This window comes from Erinaceus europaeus, chromosome 2 (genome assembly GCF_950295315.1).
Source record: "Erinaceus europaeus chromosome 2, mEriEur2.1, whole genome shotgun sequence".
Taxonomy (NCBI): domain Eukaryota; kingdom Metazoa; phylum Chordata; class Mammalia; order Eulipotyphla; family Erinaceidae; genus Erinaceus; species Erinaceus europaeus.
This window is the reverse complement of record NC_080163.1, coordinates 109,582,962-109,603,800: the sequence shown is the minus strand read 5'-3', so window position 1 is coordinate 109,603,800 and position 20,839 is coordinate 109,582,962. Positions and strand designations below refer to the sequence as shown.

Sequence of the window (20,839 nt, the reverse complement as noted above, 5' to 3'; positions counted from 1 at the left end):
CAAATGTTTATCTGGAACCAGAAAAGACCTAGAATTGCCAAAACAATCTTGAGAAAAAAGAACAGAACCGGAGGCATCACACTGCCAGATCTCAAACTATATTACAGGGCCATTGTCATCAAAACTGCTTGGTACTGGAACATGAACAGACACACTGACCAGTGGAATAGAACTGAGAGCCCAGAAATGAGGCCCCACACCTATGGACATCTAATCTTTGACAAAGGGGCCCAGACTATTATATGGGGGAAGCAGAGTCTCTTCAACAAATGGTGTTGGAAACAATGGGTTGAAACATGCAGAAGAATGAAGCTGAATCACTGTATTTCACCAAATACAAAAGTAAATTCCAAGTGGATCAAGGACTTGGATGTTAGACCAGAAACTATCAGATACTTAGAGGAAAATATTGGCAGAACTTTTTTCCGCATAAATTTTAAAGACATTTTCAATGAAAGGAATCCAATTACAAGGAAGACTAAGGCAAGTATAAACCTATGGGACTACATCAAATTAAAAAGCTTCTTCACAGCAAAAGAAACCACTACCCAAATCAAGAGACCCCTCACAGAATGGGAGAAGATCTTTACATGCCATACATCAGATAAGAGTTTAATAACCAACATATATAAAGAGCTTACCAGACTCAACAACAAGACAACAAATAACCCCATCCAAAAATGGGGGGAGGAATTGGACAGAATATTCACCACAGAAGAGATCCAAAAGGCCGAGAAACACATGAAAAAATGCTCCAAGTCTCTGATTGTCAGAGAAATGCAAATCAAGACAACAATGAGATATCACTTCACTCCTGTGAGAATGTCACACATCAGAAAAGATAACAGCAGCAAATGCTGGAGAGGGTGTGGGGTCAAAGGAACCCTCCTGCACTGCTGGTGGGAATGTCAATTGGTCCAACCTCTGTGGAGAACAGTCTGGAGAACTCTCAGAAGGCTAGAAATGGACCTACCCTATGACCCTGCAATTCCCCTCCTGGGGATATATCCTAAGGAACCCAACACATCCATCCAAAAAGATCTGTGTACACATATGTTCTTGGCAGCACAATTTGTAATAGCCAAAACCTGGAAGCAACCCAGGTGTCCAACAACAGATGAGTGGCTGAGCAAGTTGTGGTATATATACACAATGGAATACTACTCAGCTGTAAAAAATGGTGACTTCACCGTTTTCAGTCGATCTTGGATGGACCTTGAAAAAATCATGTTGAGTGAAATAAGTCAGAAACAGAAGGATGAATATGGGATGATCTCACTCTCAGGCAGAAGTTGAAAAACAAGATTAGAAAAGAAAACACAAGTCGAACCTGAAATGGAATTGGAGTATTACACCAAAGTAAAAGACTCTGGGGTGGGTGGGTGGGTGGAGAGAATACAGGTCCATGAAAAATGATGAATGAAATAGTGGGGGTTGTATTGCTAAATGGGAATCTGGGGAATGTTATGCATGTAAAAAAAAAAAAAAAGAAGAAGTAGAAACGCAAAGCAGAAATTGACTGAGTTTGGAGTATGGCACCAAAGTAAGAAAGCAGAAGTATACTAGAGTTTACAGTGAGTACCTCCCTAATACTTCCTCTCCACTTTTCCAAGCTTTGGGTCCATGATTGCTCAACAATTTGTTTGGCTTTGTATGTTAACTCTCTTTTCAGTCACCAGGTTCCAGGTGTCATCAGGATGCCGGCCAGACTTCCCTGGATTGAAGACACCACCAATGTGTCCTGGAGCTCAGCTTCCCCAGAGACCCATCCTACTAGGGAAAGAGAGAGGCAGACTGGGAGTATGGACCGACCAGTCAACGCCCATGTTCAGCGAGGAAGCAATTACAGAAGCCAGACCTTCTACCTTCTGCAACCCTCAATGACCCTGGGTCCATGCTCCCAGAGGGGGAAAAAAAAAAAAAAAAAAAAAAAAAAAGAGCCAGGCAGTGGTGCACACTGTACACAAGAACCTGGGTTCAAGCTCCTGGTTCCCAACTGTAGAAGGGAAGCTTCATGAGTGTTAAAGCAGGGCTGCAGGTCTCTCCCCCCCCCCATCCCCTCTGTTCCCTCTCAAATTTTCTCTGTCCTATCAAAAGAAAAGGGGAGGGGAGGAAAAAATGACTGCCAGGAATGGTGGATTAGTTGTACGGGCATTAAGCTCCAGTGGCAATTAAAAAAACCAAAAGGGGTCAGGCAGTAGCACACCCAGTAGAGCATACATGATACCAAGTGCCAGGACCCAGGCTCAAGCCCCCACTCCCCACCTGCAGGGGGTATACTTCATGAGTGGTGAAGTAGGTCTACAGGTGTCTATCTTTCTCTCCTCCACCCTTCTCAATTTCTCTCTGTCCTGTCATATAAAATAGAAAGAAAAAAAGGCCATTGGAGGCAGTGGAGTGGACTAGTAGAACAGGCACTAAGCCCCAGCAATTACCCTGGTGGCAATAGATAGATAAATAGACAGACAGATAGATATAAATTAAGTACCTTTCTTGCATTTCTTCTCTTAGAGTTCTTTCATTAGGGGTCTAATAGTAAATATATGGTAGAATACTCTTTAGTAATAAAGTCAAAATGGGATGAGAATATAACATAATGATTATGCAAAGAGACTTTCATGCTTGAAGCACCAAAGGTTCTAGGCTCAATCCTTAATGCCACCATAAACCAGAGCACAGCAGTGCTCTAGTAAAAAGTGAACAAATGAAAGACTAAGAATTAAAGTCCTGGGGATGGGATGGTAACACACAAAATGGGCTAAGTGTACATGGTTCAAAGCACAAGGACCAACCTAAGGATCACGGTTCAAGCCCTCTGCTCCGCACCTGCAGGGTAGTCGCTTCACAAGTAGTGAAGCAGATCTGCAAGAGTCTATCTTTCTGTCCCCATCTCTGTCTCTGCCTTCTCTCTCCATTTCTCTCTGTCCTATACAGCAACAAGGACAGCAATAACAACAACAACAATAATAACATCAATAACAATAAACAACAAGGGCAACAAAAGGGAAAAAGTAGCCTCCAAGAGCAGTGGATTCATAGTGCAGGCACAGAGCCCCAGTGACTACCCTGGAGGCAAGAAAAAAAGAAAAAGAATTAAAGTACTATTGTGCATACTCAGCTGTGGTTTTTTTTTTTTTTTTTTTTTTCCCTTGCATCCTCACCCTGACATGGAGTTGAGAGTCTGAAAATGCAAATCAAAGTGTCAAACTCTGACTCTCCTCTTCCAAAGACTTCTACTACATCTTAGCAGATGATGCATTGGATCGACCTTCTCGTGGTGCATCCCGTGAGTACCCATTCATTGGGGAAACTGACGATCCTTCCTAGCTGACTGAATCCACATGGATCCCAGTCACTTTCAAAGCCAGCAACAAGCAGCTCCTGAAAGCTTTCAACCTGACCTGTTGACTGGCTACGGAAGAAGGGCAAACGCTAGAAGAAGAAGAAGAAGAAGCAGATGACACAAGTTCTCTCTTATGGGAAGAAAATAAAACTTCAGCTTCTAGAACAGACATAACAAAGCTCAGCTTATTCAATTATGAGAAATATAAATTCATCTTGCTAAGCCTCAGTTTCCAGAGATATACAATAAAAGAACCATAATAAATAAGTCCTACAAATACATTACAGTGTCTACATCTCTCCATTAAAATTCAATGTTTGCCCCTATTTGCAGACGACATGATAGTATACATAGAAAAACCTAAGGAATCCAGCAAGAAGCTTTTAGAATTCATCAGGCAATACAGTAAGGTGTCAGGCTACAAAATTAACATTCAAAAGTCAGTGGCATTCCTCTATGCAAACACTAAGTTAGAAGAAGTTGAAATCCAGAAATCAATTCCTTTTACTATAGCAACAAAAATAATAAAATATCTAGGAATAAATCTAACTAAAGAAGTGAAAGACTTGTATACTGAAAATTATGAGTCACTACCCAAGGTAACTGAAAAGAACACAGAGAAGTGGGAAGATATTCCATGTTCATAGGTTGGAAGAATTAACATCATCAAAATGAATATACTACCCAGAGCCATATACAAATTTAATGTTACCCCCATCAAGATCCCAACCATATTTTTAGGACAATAGAACAAATGCTACAAATGTTTATCTGGAACCAGAAAAGACCTAGAATTGCCAAAACAATCTTGAGAAGAAAGAACAGAACTGGAGGCACCACACTCCCAGATCTCAAATTGTATTCCAGGGCCATTGTCATCAAAACAGCTTGGTACTGGAACATGAATAGACACACTGACCAGTGGAATAGAAATTAAGAGCCCAGAAGTAAGCCCCCACACCAATGGACATCTAATCTTTGACAAAGGTGCACAGACTATTAAATGGGGAAAGATGACTCTTTTCAACAAATGGTGTTGGAAAAAATGGGTTGAAACATGCAGAAGAATTAAAATGAACCACTATATTTCACCAAATACAAAAGAAATTCCAAGTGGATCAAGGACTTGAATGTTAGACCAGAAACTATCAGATACTTAGAGGGAAATATTGGCAGAACTCTTTTCCACATAAATTTTGAAGACATCTTCAATGAAACAAATACAATCACAAAGACGACCAAGACAAGCATAAACCTATGGGACTCCATCAAATTAAAAAGCAGAAGCACAGCAAAGGAAACCACTACCCAAACCAAGAGACCCCTCACAGAATGGGAGAAGATCTTTACATGCCATACATCAGACAAGCAGTTAATAATCAAAATATATAAAGAGCTTGCCAAACTCAATAACAAGAAAACAAATAACCCCATCCAAAAATGGGAAGAGGACATGGACAGAATATTCACTACAGAAGAGATCCCAAAGGCCAAGAAACACATGAAAAAAATGTTCCAAGTCTTTGATTGTCAGAGAAATGCAAATAAAGACAACAATGAGATACCACTTCACTCCTGTGAGAATGTCCTACATCAGAAAAGATAGATAGCAGCAACAAATGCTGGAGAGGAAACCTCCAGCACTGCTGGTGGGAATGTCAATTGGTCCAACCTCTGTGGAGAATAGTCCGGAGAACTCTCTGAAGGCTAGAAATGGACCTACCCTATATCCTGCAATTCCTCTCCTGGGAATATATCCTAAGGAATCCAACACACCCATCCAGAAAGATCTATGTACACATATGTTCTTATCAGCACAATTTGTAATAGCCAAAATCTGGAAGCAACCCAGGTGTCCAACAACAGATGAGTGGCTGAGCAAGTTGTGGTACATATACACAATGGAATACTACTCAGCTATTAAAAATGGTGACTTCACCGTTTTCAGCCGATCTTGGATGGACCTTGAAAAATTCATGTTAAGTGAAATAAGTCAGAAACAGAAGGACGAATATGGGACGATCTCACTCTCAGGCAGAAGTTGAAAAACAAGATCAAAACAAGAGAAAACACAAGTAGAACCTGAACTGGAATTGGTGTCTTGCACCAAAGTAAAAGACTCTGGGGTTGGGGGGTGGGGGGGGAATACAGGTCCAAAAAGAATGACAGAGGACCTACTGCAGGTTGTATAGTTATATGGAAAACTGGAAAGTTATACGTGTATAAACTATTGCATTTACTGTCGAATGTAAAATATTAATTCCCCAATAAAGAAATTTAAAAAAAAAAGAGAGGCAAAGACATCATAACTCCAGAAACTTCTCATTGCCTTAGAACTTTTTTCATGGTACCAGAGCTCAAACATGGGCATCACACATGGTAATGCAGGTATCCTACCCAGTGAGCTGTCTCTTTGACCCACATGTATTTTTATGAAAGGTATTTATCTGTAGTATTCTTTCCTGTTATATCTATATCTGATATTATTATGAGGATAATGATAGTTTTTTAAAAAATTCAATGTTTGTTCATCAACCACACTGTCACTATGACACAGAAGAAATTAATATGGTAACTGAAGGGGGTTTTTGAACCTTCCTGGGACAACTGTTTAATTTCAGCTTGTGAGAGACTTATGTTATATGATGAGTAGTAGAGATAAAATTGCCAAGGCCTTGGGCTGGGGAGGTAGTGGTTATGCAAAAGCCAAGCCTGAGGCACCAAAGGTCTCAGATTCAATCCCCAGCACCACTATAAGCCAGAGCTGAACAGTGCTCTGGGGGGGGGGGGGGGGGAATTAATACACAAGAAAGAAAAGGAAAGAAGAGAAAAGAATGACCTGGCAAGGCCTGGAAAGACTGGAAAAGTCTGAAGAAGAAAGAAAATTTCACAGGGAAAGAAATTTTTTAAAGAAGGGGGGGAAGGGATATAGTTATGGAATGGGGATCAGGAATACAATACGGAGTGTCAAGAGACAGCTGACCTGATAGACCACATACTTTATTTACCATACACAAGGACCTGGTCACCACGTAAAGGGGAAGCATCTCAGGTGGTGGGGCCTACCATGGTGTCTTTCCTCTCTACCTGTGACTACCTATCTGTCACTACCTGAAGAGAAAGAAAAATGTGTGTCTGGGGGGGCAGGTGGTAGAGCACCAGGGTAAGTGCACATAGTGTGAAGCGCAAGGACTGGCCTAAGAACCCCAGTTCGAGGCCCCAGCTCCCTTCCAGCGGGATGGAGGGGTGTTTTGCTTCATGTTGGTATGTTCCCTTCCCCCAGACCTCTGAGAATTGGTTTGCCCCTTGCTAGTTTCACGCCCCGCTTTCTCCCCGCCCCTTATGCTAAGGACGTGCAGAGTCCCAGCAGCAGCGGCGTAGAGAGGATGATGGAGAAAAGCACATGGTGTGGTGATTTGCCCGTTCGTGAATAAAGATTAAACTGTGTTCTCAGCCCAGCCATGTGTCTCTGGTCGTCTCTATTACCCGCCCGTGAAGCCAGCCCGGATAAAATAACAGCTTCACAAGCAATGAAGCAGGTCTGCAAGTGTCTATCTTTCTCTCCCCCTCTGTCCTCCCCTCTTCTCTCCATTTCTCTGTCTTATCCAACAACAGCAACAACAACAATGGAATTAAAAGGCCTCCAGGAGTAGTAGATTCATAATGCAGGCACTGAGTCCCAACAAACCTTGGAGGCAAATAAAAAAAAAAGTCTATGGGGACCAGTGGCATCATGCTAACATGAAGCTCCTATAAAGCCCTGGCAGGATGGGAAAGAAAGAAAGTGTAGGGAGTTGGGAGGTAATGCAGTGGGTTAAGCACAAGTGGCGCAAAGCACAAGGACTGGTGTAAGGATCCCAGTTCGAGCTCCCAGTTCCCCACCTGCAGGGGGGTCACTTCATAGTGGGTGAAGCAGGTCTGCAGGTGTCTATCTTTCTTTCTCTCACCGTCTTCCCCTCCTCTCTCCATTTCTCTCTGTCCTATCCAATGACAATGACATCAATAACTACAACAATAAAACAAGGGCAACAAAAGGGAATAAATAAGTAAATATTAAAAAAAAACTTAAAAAAAGAAAGTGCAATATTATTTCAAGTAATAAAACAAAACTGTCCATTTTTCTGTTACCATGATGGGGACGCCAATATCGGGCCACAGTAGATCCTCTGATGGAAGCTTGGGAGAATTCCACACCACCACTACCTTGTTCAGGTAAGGGAGGCCATTCAGTCTCTCTAAGGAGTTCATCAGCACTTCTTCCCGCTCATAAGTCAGCATCACCACCGTAAACTGTTCTCGTGGAACATTTCCTCCAAGAGCTGCCTGAAACTCCTTGCCAGAACCTCCCGCTCCACCCCCAATGGGCCGGAATCCAGTCCCAGATCCTAGGAATTTAGCCTCAGAGGGCAACACAGGGTCAAACGGAGTGTGGGGGAAAAGGTGAAAAGGCCCTGGTGCAGAGTTCCAGCTGCGGTAGAAGTCAGTGACAGTCAAAGTGAAGTTTCGGAGGTACTTGGGTGAGGCATAGGGTGGCTCAGTCTCCACCGGCCCCAGGTCCAGATCCCCATTGTCAGCCATGTTAGGGTCCGTCCCAGCTGCCTTGCCTGACCTGTGGGGGATCTCGGCTGCAGCCTCTTCCCGGATGGGAGCTGCAGGGATCTGGATGCGAGTCCGGATCATGGCCAACACTGTGTTGAAGATGCTGTCAGTGGTGGAGAAGTAAGTCTCCCAGAAGAAGCGGCCCTGCCGCCTCATGGCCAGCAGGTCACTGTCTGAGAGACTGCGCAGCAGGAAGTGAACTTCTGTGACACGTGGCTTGGGCACCACCAGGGCAGCCTCGTTCCACTGAAGCATGTCCTGATAGGGAAGCTGGACCTGCTCCCCCAGTACAACAGGAACGGCACCCACTTCCAGGGCTTCAAAGAGCCGAGTGGCACAGCCAGAAGAGATCACCAAGTGGGGGTCCCCAGGAGTGATTATAAGAGCAAAGGTGGAGAGCTTCAGTAATTCCAAGCGGTCCTCCCGCTCTCCACATAGGGCCCACTCTGTGGGAAGACTGGGCTTGGGCTGGTTTTTGCAGGTAAATTCCACCAGCACCTGGTCAAGCTTGCTGTCCTGTACAGCCTTCAGGGTAGCAATGATCCGGTCATCATAGTCAGCTGGAGGGCCTCCCTCCATTTCTTCTTCAAATGAGCGGGCCTCCTGGAGGCTGGACCTCAGTGACTCTATCTTCTCACCCTGAAAGGTGAAGAGGTACTTCCGCTTCACGGGTACCTGAGGTGGGATTTCCATGAAGTTGGGCTCAGACATGGCGTGGACCAGCGGTGAGACAACCAGATCAAATCCAGGTCTGTGCTGGGCAGCATAAAAGGTAGACTGGGCCACCATGGCCCGGCCAGTGCTGATGTTATAGAGCAGGTTCTGCGTGTGTGATTTCCGAGACAGGTTGATGAGGACGTGGTTGTGTCCGTCTGTCCGCCAATGCGGTAATGCATTCAACTGTTTCTCCAGTTCAGCAGGCCGCAGCCCAACTGGGTCTTGCATTTCTCCCACCAGCAGCACATACAGGCAGGCGATATCTGCATTTTCTGTGACATACACATTGGCCCGAGCTGTGGCCTGAAAAGCCTGCTTGACCAAGGGGTCCAGGTGGCTGCCCAAGGCCAACTGGTCACTGTCATAAACATAGACGGGGAACCCCGAGGTGAGAGGGCAGCGAGAGTAATCGAAACAGTTGTGCAAACGGCAGCCCCGTGGGGCCTTTGGTGGGGGGAGGCCTGCATCATCCTTCTCTGGGAGCAGCCGGATGGGTAAAGAGAGCTTGGGCTGATTCTGAGCCATCAGTTCTTTGTACGAGTGCTCAGTCTGGCTGATGACGTTCTTGAGCTGCAGCAGATCCTGCTTTGCGTTCTCAATGCTTTTTTTGCAGGCCTCGATCTTCAGGTTCAGCTTGGCAATCTCACTGTTGAGCTCCTGCCGCTTGGCCTCCAGCTGAAGGAGCTCCTCGCTCACAGACTCTCGGATGCGGCAGAGGTCCAACACATGCTTGACCTCACAGAGCTCATTTCCGGACCGGGGCCCAAAAATTCGCTTACCAGCTTCGTCAGCCTCATCCAAGGTGGTGAGATAGTAGTGGGCAATGAGCGGGAAGCACACCAGGATGACAAAGAGTGTGAAGCTGAGCCAGGTGAGTCGGTTCCGGGTGGAGCACCAGAGCATCCAGGTCTGACCTCCATTTCCCACACCCCCATTTCGCAACATGGTATAGCCTGTCATGAGCCCTTAATGGCTCTCCGGTCACGTTGGGTCACCCGCCATCACGAGTTCCACTCAGAAAATACTCACGTCTCTTTTCATGCACACATTTCTAGAAGTATCAGTGAGCTCCCTGGACAAGGCACCCAATAGAACGGAAATTTCATTGTCCTTAGCTGTACCAGAAATGGTCTCTGACGCTATTCCAGCAGATTTTAATTTCTGGTTGTTGACCAAAGAAAATGTCCTCATAATTTGTCAAATGGTCAAAGGTACCGCATTGTTGAAATAAAAAGAAGGAGGTCCCTGATTGTGAAACCCAGGAGAAAGACCCTGGAATCAGACAGACTTTTTCATCTGCCGTAGCTCTCATTCCGTGGTCTTGCTGAGCAACAAATACACATAGTTACTATCCAGTTATGAAGTGGTTGGTAGGAATGAAAACAATTTCCATTTCTTGTCAATATCATTATCAACTAGAAGGCCTGCAAAAGAAGAGAAGACCGTGCGATTAACAACCACATACTCCCCAAGAACATTCTTTAAAAATGCTTACATCTGGGAGTTGGACGGTAGCACAGCGGGTTAAGCGCACATGGCGCAAAGCAAGGACGGGCGTAATGATCCCGATTCAAGCCCCCAGCTCCCCACCTGCAGGGGAGTCGCTTCACAAGCGGTGAAGCAGGTCTGCAGGTGTCTATCTTTCTCTCCCCCTCTCTGTCTTCCCCTCCTCTCTCCATTTCTCTCTGTCCTATCCAACAACAATAACATCAATAACAACTACAACTATAAAACAAGGGCAACAAAAGGGAATAAATAAATATTAAAAGAAAGATTTGCTAAAAATGAGGAGCAACTGCATGCAAAGAGGTCAAAGGTGTTTGTAACAGTGTTATTCTAGACTTAGGCATCTTTACATGAAGAAAAACACCTTCCTAAAAAAATACCACTCTTAGTACCTATGTTCATTCCTAATGTGAACTCTCTTTTGAACAACCTAAAAAAGAAAAAATCTTAAGAAGCTAAGTTTGTTAAATTTAGAGTTAAAAGAGAGTTGCTCTTTATCCAGAGGTGGATGCAGTAAGTCAGAGACAAAATGTATCCACCAGTTTGCTTTTCATTTATCTTCACTGACATCATGTGATCCTTCTTAAAATATAAATAGCAACTTGCTCTTTTAGAAAGAACACTATACTTAGATATGAGAGCCATTATTTCTTATCCTTTCTTTGGAGGCAGATTTGTGATCAGATCTTATACCTCAGTTTCTTAATCTCTCAAAATGGAGATATACTGTCGTTATGAAAAATAAAGAATAGAAGACGGAAGGGTACTTTAAGCTAATACTTCTTGAAACAACATTCCCAATCCTGTTCTTTTATCACCTCTAGTATAGCAAGCTAAAGGAGCTTCCCATTTACTTTCAGCCCAGACACATTTTATCTGGAACTGAATCCATAGTATTCTGTGCCCAAAAAATACTCCCAATTTCTTTCATTCCTCCTCCAAAATATTCAGCATCTTCTAAATATGCCTATGACATGCTAAGTATAACTATGAGAGGATCCAGAATCTAAAGTAATGTTTGAAATTATGGACTAAGAGGCAAGAGATAAACAAAGAGCAAAGGTACCACTACCAGGTGATTTAAGTAAATAGGGCTCCAGAGGAGCTCAATCTCCTGAGCACCTACCTTCATTAAAGATGCAGAACAACTAAGAGTTTGAGTTCTCTCCCTTTAATGAAAAGGTAAATGTTGATGGCAATGTTACTAAAAGCTTTGAGTAAGTAGAAAAAAGTGATAAGGGCAACAACATTCAAAAAGTAACAATCATGGAAAAACCTAAATGTGGATGATCTAAACTTAGATGATTAACAGTTGACCAAATACCCCAAAGGATGAAAGCCACAGTTTCTAAGGGGTTTTTCATTTACTTATATTTTTATCTTATTTATTTTTATTTTATTTATATATTTTTATTTTACTTATATTTTTATTTATTTTATTTTTATTTTTCATTTACTTATATTATTATTTAAGATTTTATTTATGAGAAAGACAGGAGAGAAAAGAACCAGACATCACTCTGGCACATATGCTGCTGGGGATCGAACTCAGGACCTCATGGTTGAGAGTCCAAAGCTTTATCACTGTGCCATCTCCCGAACCACAATATTCTCTAAATTTATGATAAAATTATGAAAATTTATGATCAAATTATGACAAAGAAAAAAATGGAAATGGGGGGGGGGGGAGATAGCATAAAGGTTATCAAACAGACCCTCATGCCTGAGGCCTTGAGGTCCCAAGTTCAATCCCCTGCAACACCATAAACTAAAGCTGAGCAGTGCTCTGGTAAAATAATAAACAAACAAACAAATCAGAGAGGAGGAGAAAGGAAAGCATAATCATGGCCATTCAGCTAATTCACTCCCTCTCTTACCATCTGTATTAGGATCCTTTCACTGACTCGTGAGCATTATACTTCACCATGTAATTTCTTGTAACAGTAAACTCCAGGCTCTGCTGTCCTGATAGAAAAATTAAAAAGTGACATAGCATTAGAAAAATATTCAATACTATAGATGACATCAAAGAATTTACTGTGTTCTATGGACATCTAACTAAATTATTTCAAACACATACCCCCATAACACACACACACACACACACACACACACACACACACACACACACACACACACACACACACATACACACACACACACACACACACTCTCTCTCTCTCTCTCTCTCTCTTTTGAATTTCTGTCATTTCTAGAAAATAACAACAAAGGTATTAGGACTTAAAAATGTCACTGAAACATTGATATGGAGCAATTTTGGGAGACTGTTACTCCAAATATAATATCCTTGTTCTCTGTCATCTGGAACACACTGCCCCTGTGGTTTACTCTAAACACTCTGCAAGAGCCATCTTTTCCTTTTTTCTTTTCTTTTTTTTTTTTTTAGTTTCTTTATTGGGGGATTAATGTTTTACAGTTGACAATAAATACAATAGTTTGTAAGAGCCACCTTTTTAAATTTCATTTTTTTATGCAACACCAGGGAAAGAAACTAGGGTTTGGCATATCTACAATACATCCAAGCAGCCTTCCTGTCCGATTTTTTCATCTGATATCCTTATTGAGAGAGAGAAGGAAACTGAAAGAGAAGGGCAGATACCACAGCACCATTCCATCTATGGAGCCCTCATTGGTGCTGTCCATGGTGTTCCCAGTTGGTGCTAGGGATCAGAGTTAAGGCCTTCATTCATTCACTTGCCATCACTATTCTACTTGCTCACTCAACTTTAGCTATACCAGTCTTCTTTCTATTACTCTGCTACTCTGAGCTCTTTACTACTCTGGAACCTTTACTCCTGCTGCACTTACATCTTACAGGTTCTTCCTCAGATTGACTCACATCCTCCTGACTTTCACTCTTTCATAGGCCTGTTAAAAGGAGCTTTTCTTGCTCCTTGACACTTCCTAACCTATAGATTTCCTGCATATTTTATTTATTGTCCCTTCCTTCCTTACCAAAACCTAACCCTCACCTAACGGAATATTGTGTGCTAGGACCACTGACTAATCACCAGTATTTGGAATGCTGGAAGTGTTCTGAAAAACATCTATTACATAAATGAGTGTTATCATTTGATACTTACCCATGATACACACTCCATTTTTCCCTAGTCTTCCCATGAAACCATATGTTTAGTGTTCGACCTATTACTCTGATCCATTCACCCTTTCTACTTCTGGAATCGAGTCTTCTAACCTCACATAGGAAGTGTTCCCCCATGCTCTCACCACATCCTGCTAACGAATCACCTACCATTAATAATTTAATGTGCTCAATCAGATCACCCCCAAAGCTGCCACTGTAATCCTAAAGGTTAATCTCTCCTAGGATATATCAGAATCACTTCAGGATTCCAAATACTTCCTCTTACCATCAATTTCTAGTTTTTCGCATGATACTACATACCTACAGTCATACAAAATAGAATGAATCAGATACTTGGGCAAGAGTACAGCCCTCAATGCCAGCTTTTTATTGGGTACAGAGTACAGACCAGATCCAACCCCAGATTTTGGTCAAGTAACAATTCTGAGTGGATTTTCATCAGTAATAAAGGAAGCAACACTTCCCAAAAACTCTTCAAAAAAAAAAAAAAACTACTGGAAATCATCAATAAACTCAGTAAAGTAGCAGGTTACAAAATCAATACTCATAACTCTGTGGCATTTCTCTATACAAAGGATAGACCAGAGGAAAGAGAACTCAAGGAAGCAATCCCATTGACAAATGAATTCAAAAAGATAAAATACCTAGGAATAAACCTAACAAAGGAAGTGAAGGACCTTTTCAACAAAAACTATATGACACTGTTAAAAGAAGTAGAGGATGACACAAAGAAATGGAAGAACATCCCTTGTTCATGGATTGGAAGAATAAATATTACTAAATGGCAATCCTGCAAAAGCTATCTATAGATTCAATGCAAACCCTATTAAAATCACAATCACAATAATTCAAGTAAATTGAACAACTTATCCAAAAATTCATGTGAAACTATAAGAAAGCACAAATAGCAGGAGCACTCCTGAGTAAAAAGAAGAAAAACTGAGTCATTGTAATTCCTGACTTCAGTTTATATTACAAAGCAATAGTAGTTGAACAGTATTGCATTCACCGATCGCAACCTGATCAACGCAACGAGTGCCACCCCAGCATGCTTCACTTCACACTGTGTCCAGAGACTTCAGGTGTGGAATGACAACCCTTCAGCTTCATCACTCAGGTGAGACCTTTCCTTTCACAGTATTCTCTAATTCCACCCCAGGTGGTTCACTTTCCAACAAAGTCCCAAAACCTAGATATAGACCAGGTTCCAGGAGATAGAGCATATGTTCACAGATATCCAAAAACTAGGGCAAATATATACCTGAAAACAGTAGTACACTAGAGTTTGCAGTGAGTAGCCCCCAACACTTCATCTCCACTATTCCAACCTTTGGGTCCATGATTCTTCAACAATTTGTTTGGCTTTGTATGCTAACTCTCTTTTCAGCCACCAGGTTCTGGATGCCAGCATGATGCCGACCAGACTTCCCTGGACTGACAACCCCACCAATGTGTCCTGGAGCTCCGCTTCCCCAGAGACCCACCCTACTAGGGAAAGAGAGAGGCAGACTGGGAGTATGGACCGACCAGTCAATGTCCATGTTCAGTGGGGAAGCAATTACAGAAGCCAGAACTTCCACCTTCTGCAACCCACAACGACCCTGGATCCATGCTCCCAGAGGGATAGAGAATGGGAAAGCTATTAGGGGAGGGGATGGGATATGGAGACTGGGTGGTGAGAACTGTGTGGAGTTGTACCCTTCCTATTCTATGGTTTAGTTAATGTCTCCTTTCTTAAATAAAAAAAGAAAGAAAGAAAAGAAAAAAGAAAAAAAAACAGTGAGGTATTAAAACAAAAATGGACACATGGATTAATGGAACATGACAGAGAGACCAGAACTAAATCTACGCATGTATACACACATTATATACAATAAAGGGCCCAAAACTGCCCAATCGGGAAAAGGAGGTCTCTGTAACAAATAATGTTGGGTGAGTTGGACAACCACATGCAGAAAAATGAAACTAAACTACCACCTAACACCATGAACCAAAATTAACTCAAAATGGACCAAAGATCTGGATATTAGACCTGAAACTATAAAGTACATAGAAGAACTAACTATGTGAAACTATAAAACACATAGAAGGCCTTAACATTAAAGATGTATTTGGGGACTCCACCCCATGAGCAATGGAAACTAAAATAAGAATGAACAAATGGAACTATATCAAATTGAAATACTTCTATACAGCGAAAGAAAATTCCCTAAGAATAAACAAGAGTGCATCTGGTTAAGTACACACATTACAGTGCGCAAGGACCCAAGTTAAAGCCCCTGGTCCCCACCTACAAGGGGAAAGATTCAGAGTGGTGAATCAGGGTGTCTCTCTGTCTCTTTCCCTTTCTATCTTGCCCTTCCCTCTCAATTTCTGTCTCTATCCAATCATAAACAAAATAAAAGAATAAACAGGAAACCCTGCAAATGGGAAAAGATATTTGCACACTACACTTCAGACAAGCAGTTGATAGCAGACATTTCTAAAGAACTCATACAGCTCAACAAAAAGAAAAAGAACAGCCCGATAAAAAAGTAGGCAGAATATACGAATAGACGCTTCTCTAGAGAGATACTCGACCCACAGAACTGCTCCAATTCACTCATCATTAGAGAAATGCAAACTAAAGCCACACTGAGATTCCACCTTATACCTATGAGAATGGGCTCCATCAGTAAAACAAAGAAAGATGGGAATTGGGCGGTAGCACAGCAGGTTAAGCGCAGGTGGCGCAAAGCACAAGGACCGGCCTAAGGATCCTGGTTCGAGTCCCCAGCTCCCCACCTGCAGGGGGGTCACTTCACAATTGGTGAAGCAGGTCTGCAGCTGTCTATCTTTCTCTTCCCCCTCTGTCTTCCCTTCCTCTCTCCATTTCTCGCTGTCCTATCCAACAACGATGACATCAATAATAACTACAACAATAAAACAACAAGGACAACAAAAGGGAATAAATGAAAAAAAAATATCACTTTAAACAAAAAACAAGGAAAGATAAGCGTTGGAGAGGATGTGGAGAGAGAGAAACTCTACTACACTGCTGGTGGGAGTGCAAATTGGTGCAGCAATTATGGAGAACGGTGTGAAGAATCGTTAAACAAATGCAAACAGAAATACCTTATAACTCAGTAATTTCACTGCTAGGCATATATTCAAAAGATATAAAAACACTGAATCAGATATATATAGATATATACCCCCATATTCACAGAGGCTTTATTCACAATAGCAAAACCTTGGAAACAACCAAATTGCCCTTCAACAGACAAAAAAATTACAGAACATATACTCAATGGAGTATTATTCAGCAATAAAAAAGATGATATTATATGCACTGGGATAAAGTGGATGGAATTAGAGAAGACTAAGCTTAGTGAAACCAATAAGGAGGTAAAGGACAGCTGCAGGATGGTTTCACACATATGTGGAATATACAGAGTTGAACATATGGGGCTGGGAAGATAGCATAATGATTATGCAAAAGACTTTCTTACCTGAGGCTTTGAACACTCAGGTTCAATCTCCAGCACCAACATAAGCTAGAGTGCAATGTTCTGGTCTTTTTCTATATGTATCTTTCTCTCTGCCTCTTACTAAAACAAGTAAAATATTTTAAAATAAATAAATTAATAAGAGAACTGAACATATGAATGTGAAAAAAATGTCAACCTATATACCTATATCTATGATTATGGGAGAACTATAGTGGTTATCTATGGGGGTGGGGATGGGGAGACAGACCTTTGGTGACAGGAGTGGTAAGGGGGGAAAAACTAACCCACCAATAAAAAATAAATAAAAAAGAAAGGCCAGGCAATAGCACCAGATTAAGTGCACCTAGTACAAAAGCCCAAGGACCCATACAAAGATGCCGGTTCAAGCCCCCCAGTTTCCCACCTGCAGGGTGATTCTCCACCTGTAAGGCACTTGCTTTGCAAGTGGTTAAGCAGGTCTGCAGGTATCTGTCTTTCTCTCTCCCTATCTGCCCCATCTCTTTTAATTTCTATCTGTCCTATCAAAATAAATAAATAAATAAATAAATGGGAAAAATTGGCCACCAAGAGCAGTTGATTCATAGTGCAGGCACTGAGCCCCAAGGATAACCCTGGAGGAAAGAAAGAAAGAAAGAAAAAAAAAAAAAAAAAGGAGGGGAGGGGAGAAGGAGGGGAGGGGAGAAGGAGGGGAGGGGAGGGGAGGAATTCTTGAATTCTATAATTGTTAATTCAAGAAAAAAAGGTAGTGTGGTCTGGAAGATGGCGCAGTGGATTAAAGGTAGCAATGCCACCTTCCAGACAGATACTAGCACGACTCCTTCCCAACTTCTTTGGGCAGATGACCTCACCAATGTGTCCTAGATTCTCGAATCTCTAGAGCTCTGACCCACTAGGGAGAGATATAAACAGGCTGGGGGTATGGATCAACCTGTCAATGCCCATGCTCAACAGAGAAACAATTACAGAAGCCAGACCTCATACTTTCTGCTCCCTAAAAACCACCTTGATCCATACTGCCAGTGGGGGAGAAATGATGAGATGAAGATAAGAGGGCTCTGAACTCCAGCTCCATCAGCACCCAGAGGGAGAAGAGGAAAAAGAGAAGGACATATGGAGGTAGTAATGTTGTCAAGGGAAGAGCAATGTTGGAGGGGAAGAGAGGATTGAATGAGGAATAAAAAGAGGGCAATTATGTATAAAGTAGACAGATAGTTGTAGAGATGACGGTTGACCCATATCTACAACCTTAGGGGAACTATGGTGGCTTGCAGTGGAGAGACTGAAGATTCAGAACTCTGGTGGTAGGGATGGTGTGGATTTAAAGATATGTAACAAAGGGGCTTTTCAAAGTTAATCCAATTACCAAATAATGTGATAACAATAACTATCCATTGTCTTCTTGAACCCTAAGACAGCAGGAACCTCACATTTCCACTACAGAGCCTAAATTTCCCCCAGTCCTGGGACTCTAGGGTAGGGCCCACTTTCCCGTATGTTTCTCCCAATTCTTATCAAATAATATTGCATCCACTGATCACAACCTAATCAACGCAACGAGTGCCACCCCAGCATGCTTCACTTCACACTGTGTCCAGAGACTTCAGGTGTGGAATGACAACCCTTCAGCTTCATCACTCAGGTGAGACCTTTCCTTTCACAGTATTCTCTAATTCCACCCCAGGTGGTTCACTTTCCAACAAAGTCCCAAAACCTAGATATAGACCAGGTTCCAGGAGATAGAGCATATGTTCACAGATATCCAAAAACTAGGGCAAATATATACCTGAAAACAGTAGTACACTAGAGTTTGCAGTGAGTAGCCCCCAACACTTCATCTCCACTATTCCAACCTTTGGGTCCATGATTCTTCAACAATTTGTTTGGCTTTGTATGCTAACTCTCTTTTCAGCCACCAGGTTCTGGATGCCAGCATGATGCCGACCAGACTTCCCTGGACTGACAACCCCACCAATGTGTCCTGGAGCTCCGCTTCCCCAGAGACCCACCCTACTAGGGAAAGAGAGAGGCAGACTGGGAGTATGGACCAACCAGTCAATGTCCATATTCAGTGGGGAAGCAATTACAGAAGCCAGACCTTCCACCTTCTGCAAGCCACAACGACCCTGGATCCATGCTCCCAGAGGGATAGAGAATGGGAAAGCTATCAGGGGAGGGGACAGAATATGGAGACTGGATGGTGGGAATTGTGTGGAGTTGTACCCTTCCTATCCTATGGCTTTGTTAATGTCTCCTTTTTTAAATAAATAAAAAAAAAGTAAAAAAAAAAAACATACAGGTGTCCAATAAACAGGTGAAATTTTTAAAAAAGGTAGCAATACTCATGTTAAGGGTTATAAGAAAAGTTAAACATAATGAGCAAAAAGAAAAAAGGAAAAGTTTCTGGCATATAGTAGGCTACATATTAACCACAAGACTTTTTTTCTTTTTTTTTTTTTTTGCTTCCAGGGTTATTGCTGGGGCTTGGTGCCTGCACTATGAATCCACTACTTCTAGAGGTCATTTTCCCCATCCTGTTGTACTTATTGTTATTGCTGCCATTGTTGTTACTGTTGCCAATGCTGTTGTTGGATAGAACAGAGAGAAATCGAGATAGGGTAAGACAGAGAGGGTGAGAGAAAGACACCTGAAGACCTGCTTCACTGCCTGTGAAGTGACCCCCTGTAGGTGGGGAGCCGGGGGTTTGAACTGGGATCCTTACACCAGTCCTTGCACTTTGCACCATGCGCGTTTAACCTGGTGCACTACCGCCCGGCCCCTATAATACTTATTTTTAATTCTTCCAACACTACATAATCTCAGTTCCTGCCAAACTGTACTAATTATTTTCATCATAAATATTATCATGGTAATTATATATTTATGGTAAAAAGATAAAAATACTATATTTATGGTAATAGCAATAATGATCCCGGCTCGAACCGGGATCCTTCGTGCCATGTGCGTTTAACCCACTGTGCTACTACCCAGTCCCCTTAACTGTTATTTTTGTTGCATCTAGTAGTGCTTCAACATCAGTAATTTCTAGAGTCAGTCCATGAGTTCACAAACTCAGTACACTGTTAATGCCATTCAAGAAATTCTTTTTCTTTCAAAGGTTTTTATCTTATTTATTATTTTTTATTGTGGAGGTTAATGGTTTAGAGTAAGTACAGATATGGACACATGGGTAAAATTTCTTATCTCACCATGACAGGTGTCTGCCAAACACTCTCACTCCCAGGCTAGGTCCCCCTCCAACAGCATACAGTAGGGTCTGAATGGCCCGCCACTTCCCTCAGAGTCCTTTGCTATGGTTACAATTCATTCCGGTTTATGATGGTGCTAGAAATTGAACCTAGAATCCTGGCATGCACATCCTGTGCTCTGACATATTAACTATCTGCTTGGCCACTTCATCCAATAAATTCTTTAGTACAATTATAAAGAAACTCCTTATCTGTTAACTCCAGCTAACTAGGATTTTCTTCTATTAACTATTTTCTTCTCTTGGTCATGGGTCATATTCATGTGTTTTGTGGAAAAAAAAAATTGAAATCTTCTATTTATTGTTGTGCTCAGCATCACATTTAAAAGAATCGTGGTCCAGGAGATGGCACAGTGGATAAAGTACTGGACTCTCAAGCATGCTTAAAAGAATCCTAAAAGATGAAGTAGAAGGAGCCAGGTGGTAGAAACCACACATTACCATGAGCAACAACCTGGGTTTAAGTCCCCGGTTCCTACCTGTAAAGGGGAGCTTCAGGAGCAGTGAGCACTGCTGCAGGGGTCTCTCTCACCTCTTCTCGCTTCAGAAACAGAAAAAGAAAAGTAGTAGGCCAGTCAGTGGCATACACGCCCCTTGCACATTGTAACATGTGTGCTCAACCAAGTGTACCACCACCCAGCCCCCCCCCCAAATATTCTTTGCTTTAAAAGTTACTCTGATTAGTGTTAATATAAACTTGGGGTTTTTTTTCCTCCTAAATTTTATTGTGGTAAGAAATATACTAATCTATATATATAATCAAATGGGCCATCTTAATAATTTTTAAGTGT

The 20,839-nt window shown here is 42.1% G+C and overlaps 1 protein-coding gene across 2 annotated transcripts in view; it reads right to left on the bottom strand.

Moving 5' to 3' along the window:
• Positions 1 to 20,839, bottom strand: part of EXTL3 (exostosin like glycosyltransferase 3) — a 70,054-nt gene that overhangs the window by 28,795 nt on the left and 20,420 nt on the right. The window contains exons 1-3 of one of the 2 annotated variants that reach the window (XM_060184897.1): positions 20,528 to 20,548; positions 12,043 to 12,130; positions 7,472 to 10,083 (exon numbers count right to left, since the gene is read on the bottom strand). In XM_060184897.1, coding sequence (XP_060040880.1) covers positions 7,472 to 9,619 — 2,148 coding nt within the window. In that variant the 5' untranslated portion in view covers positions 9,620 to 10,083; positions 12,043 to 12,130; positions 20,528 to 20,548. Of the gene's footprint in view, positions 1 to 7,471; positions 10,084 to 12,042; positions 12,131 to 20,527; positions 20,549 to 20,839 lie in introns of those variants that run through there. The other variant, XM_060184896.1, reaches the window with a different exon arrangement.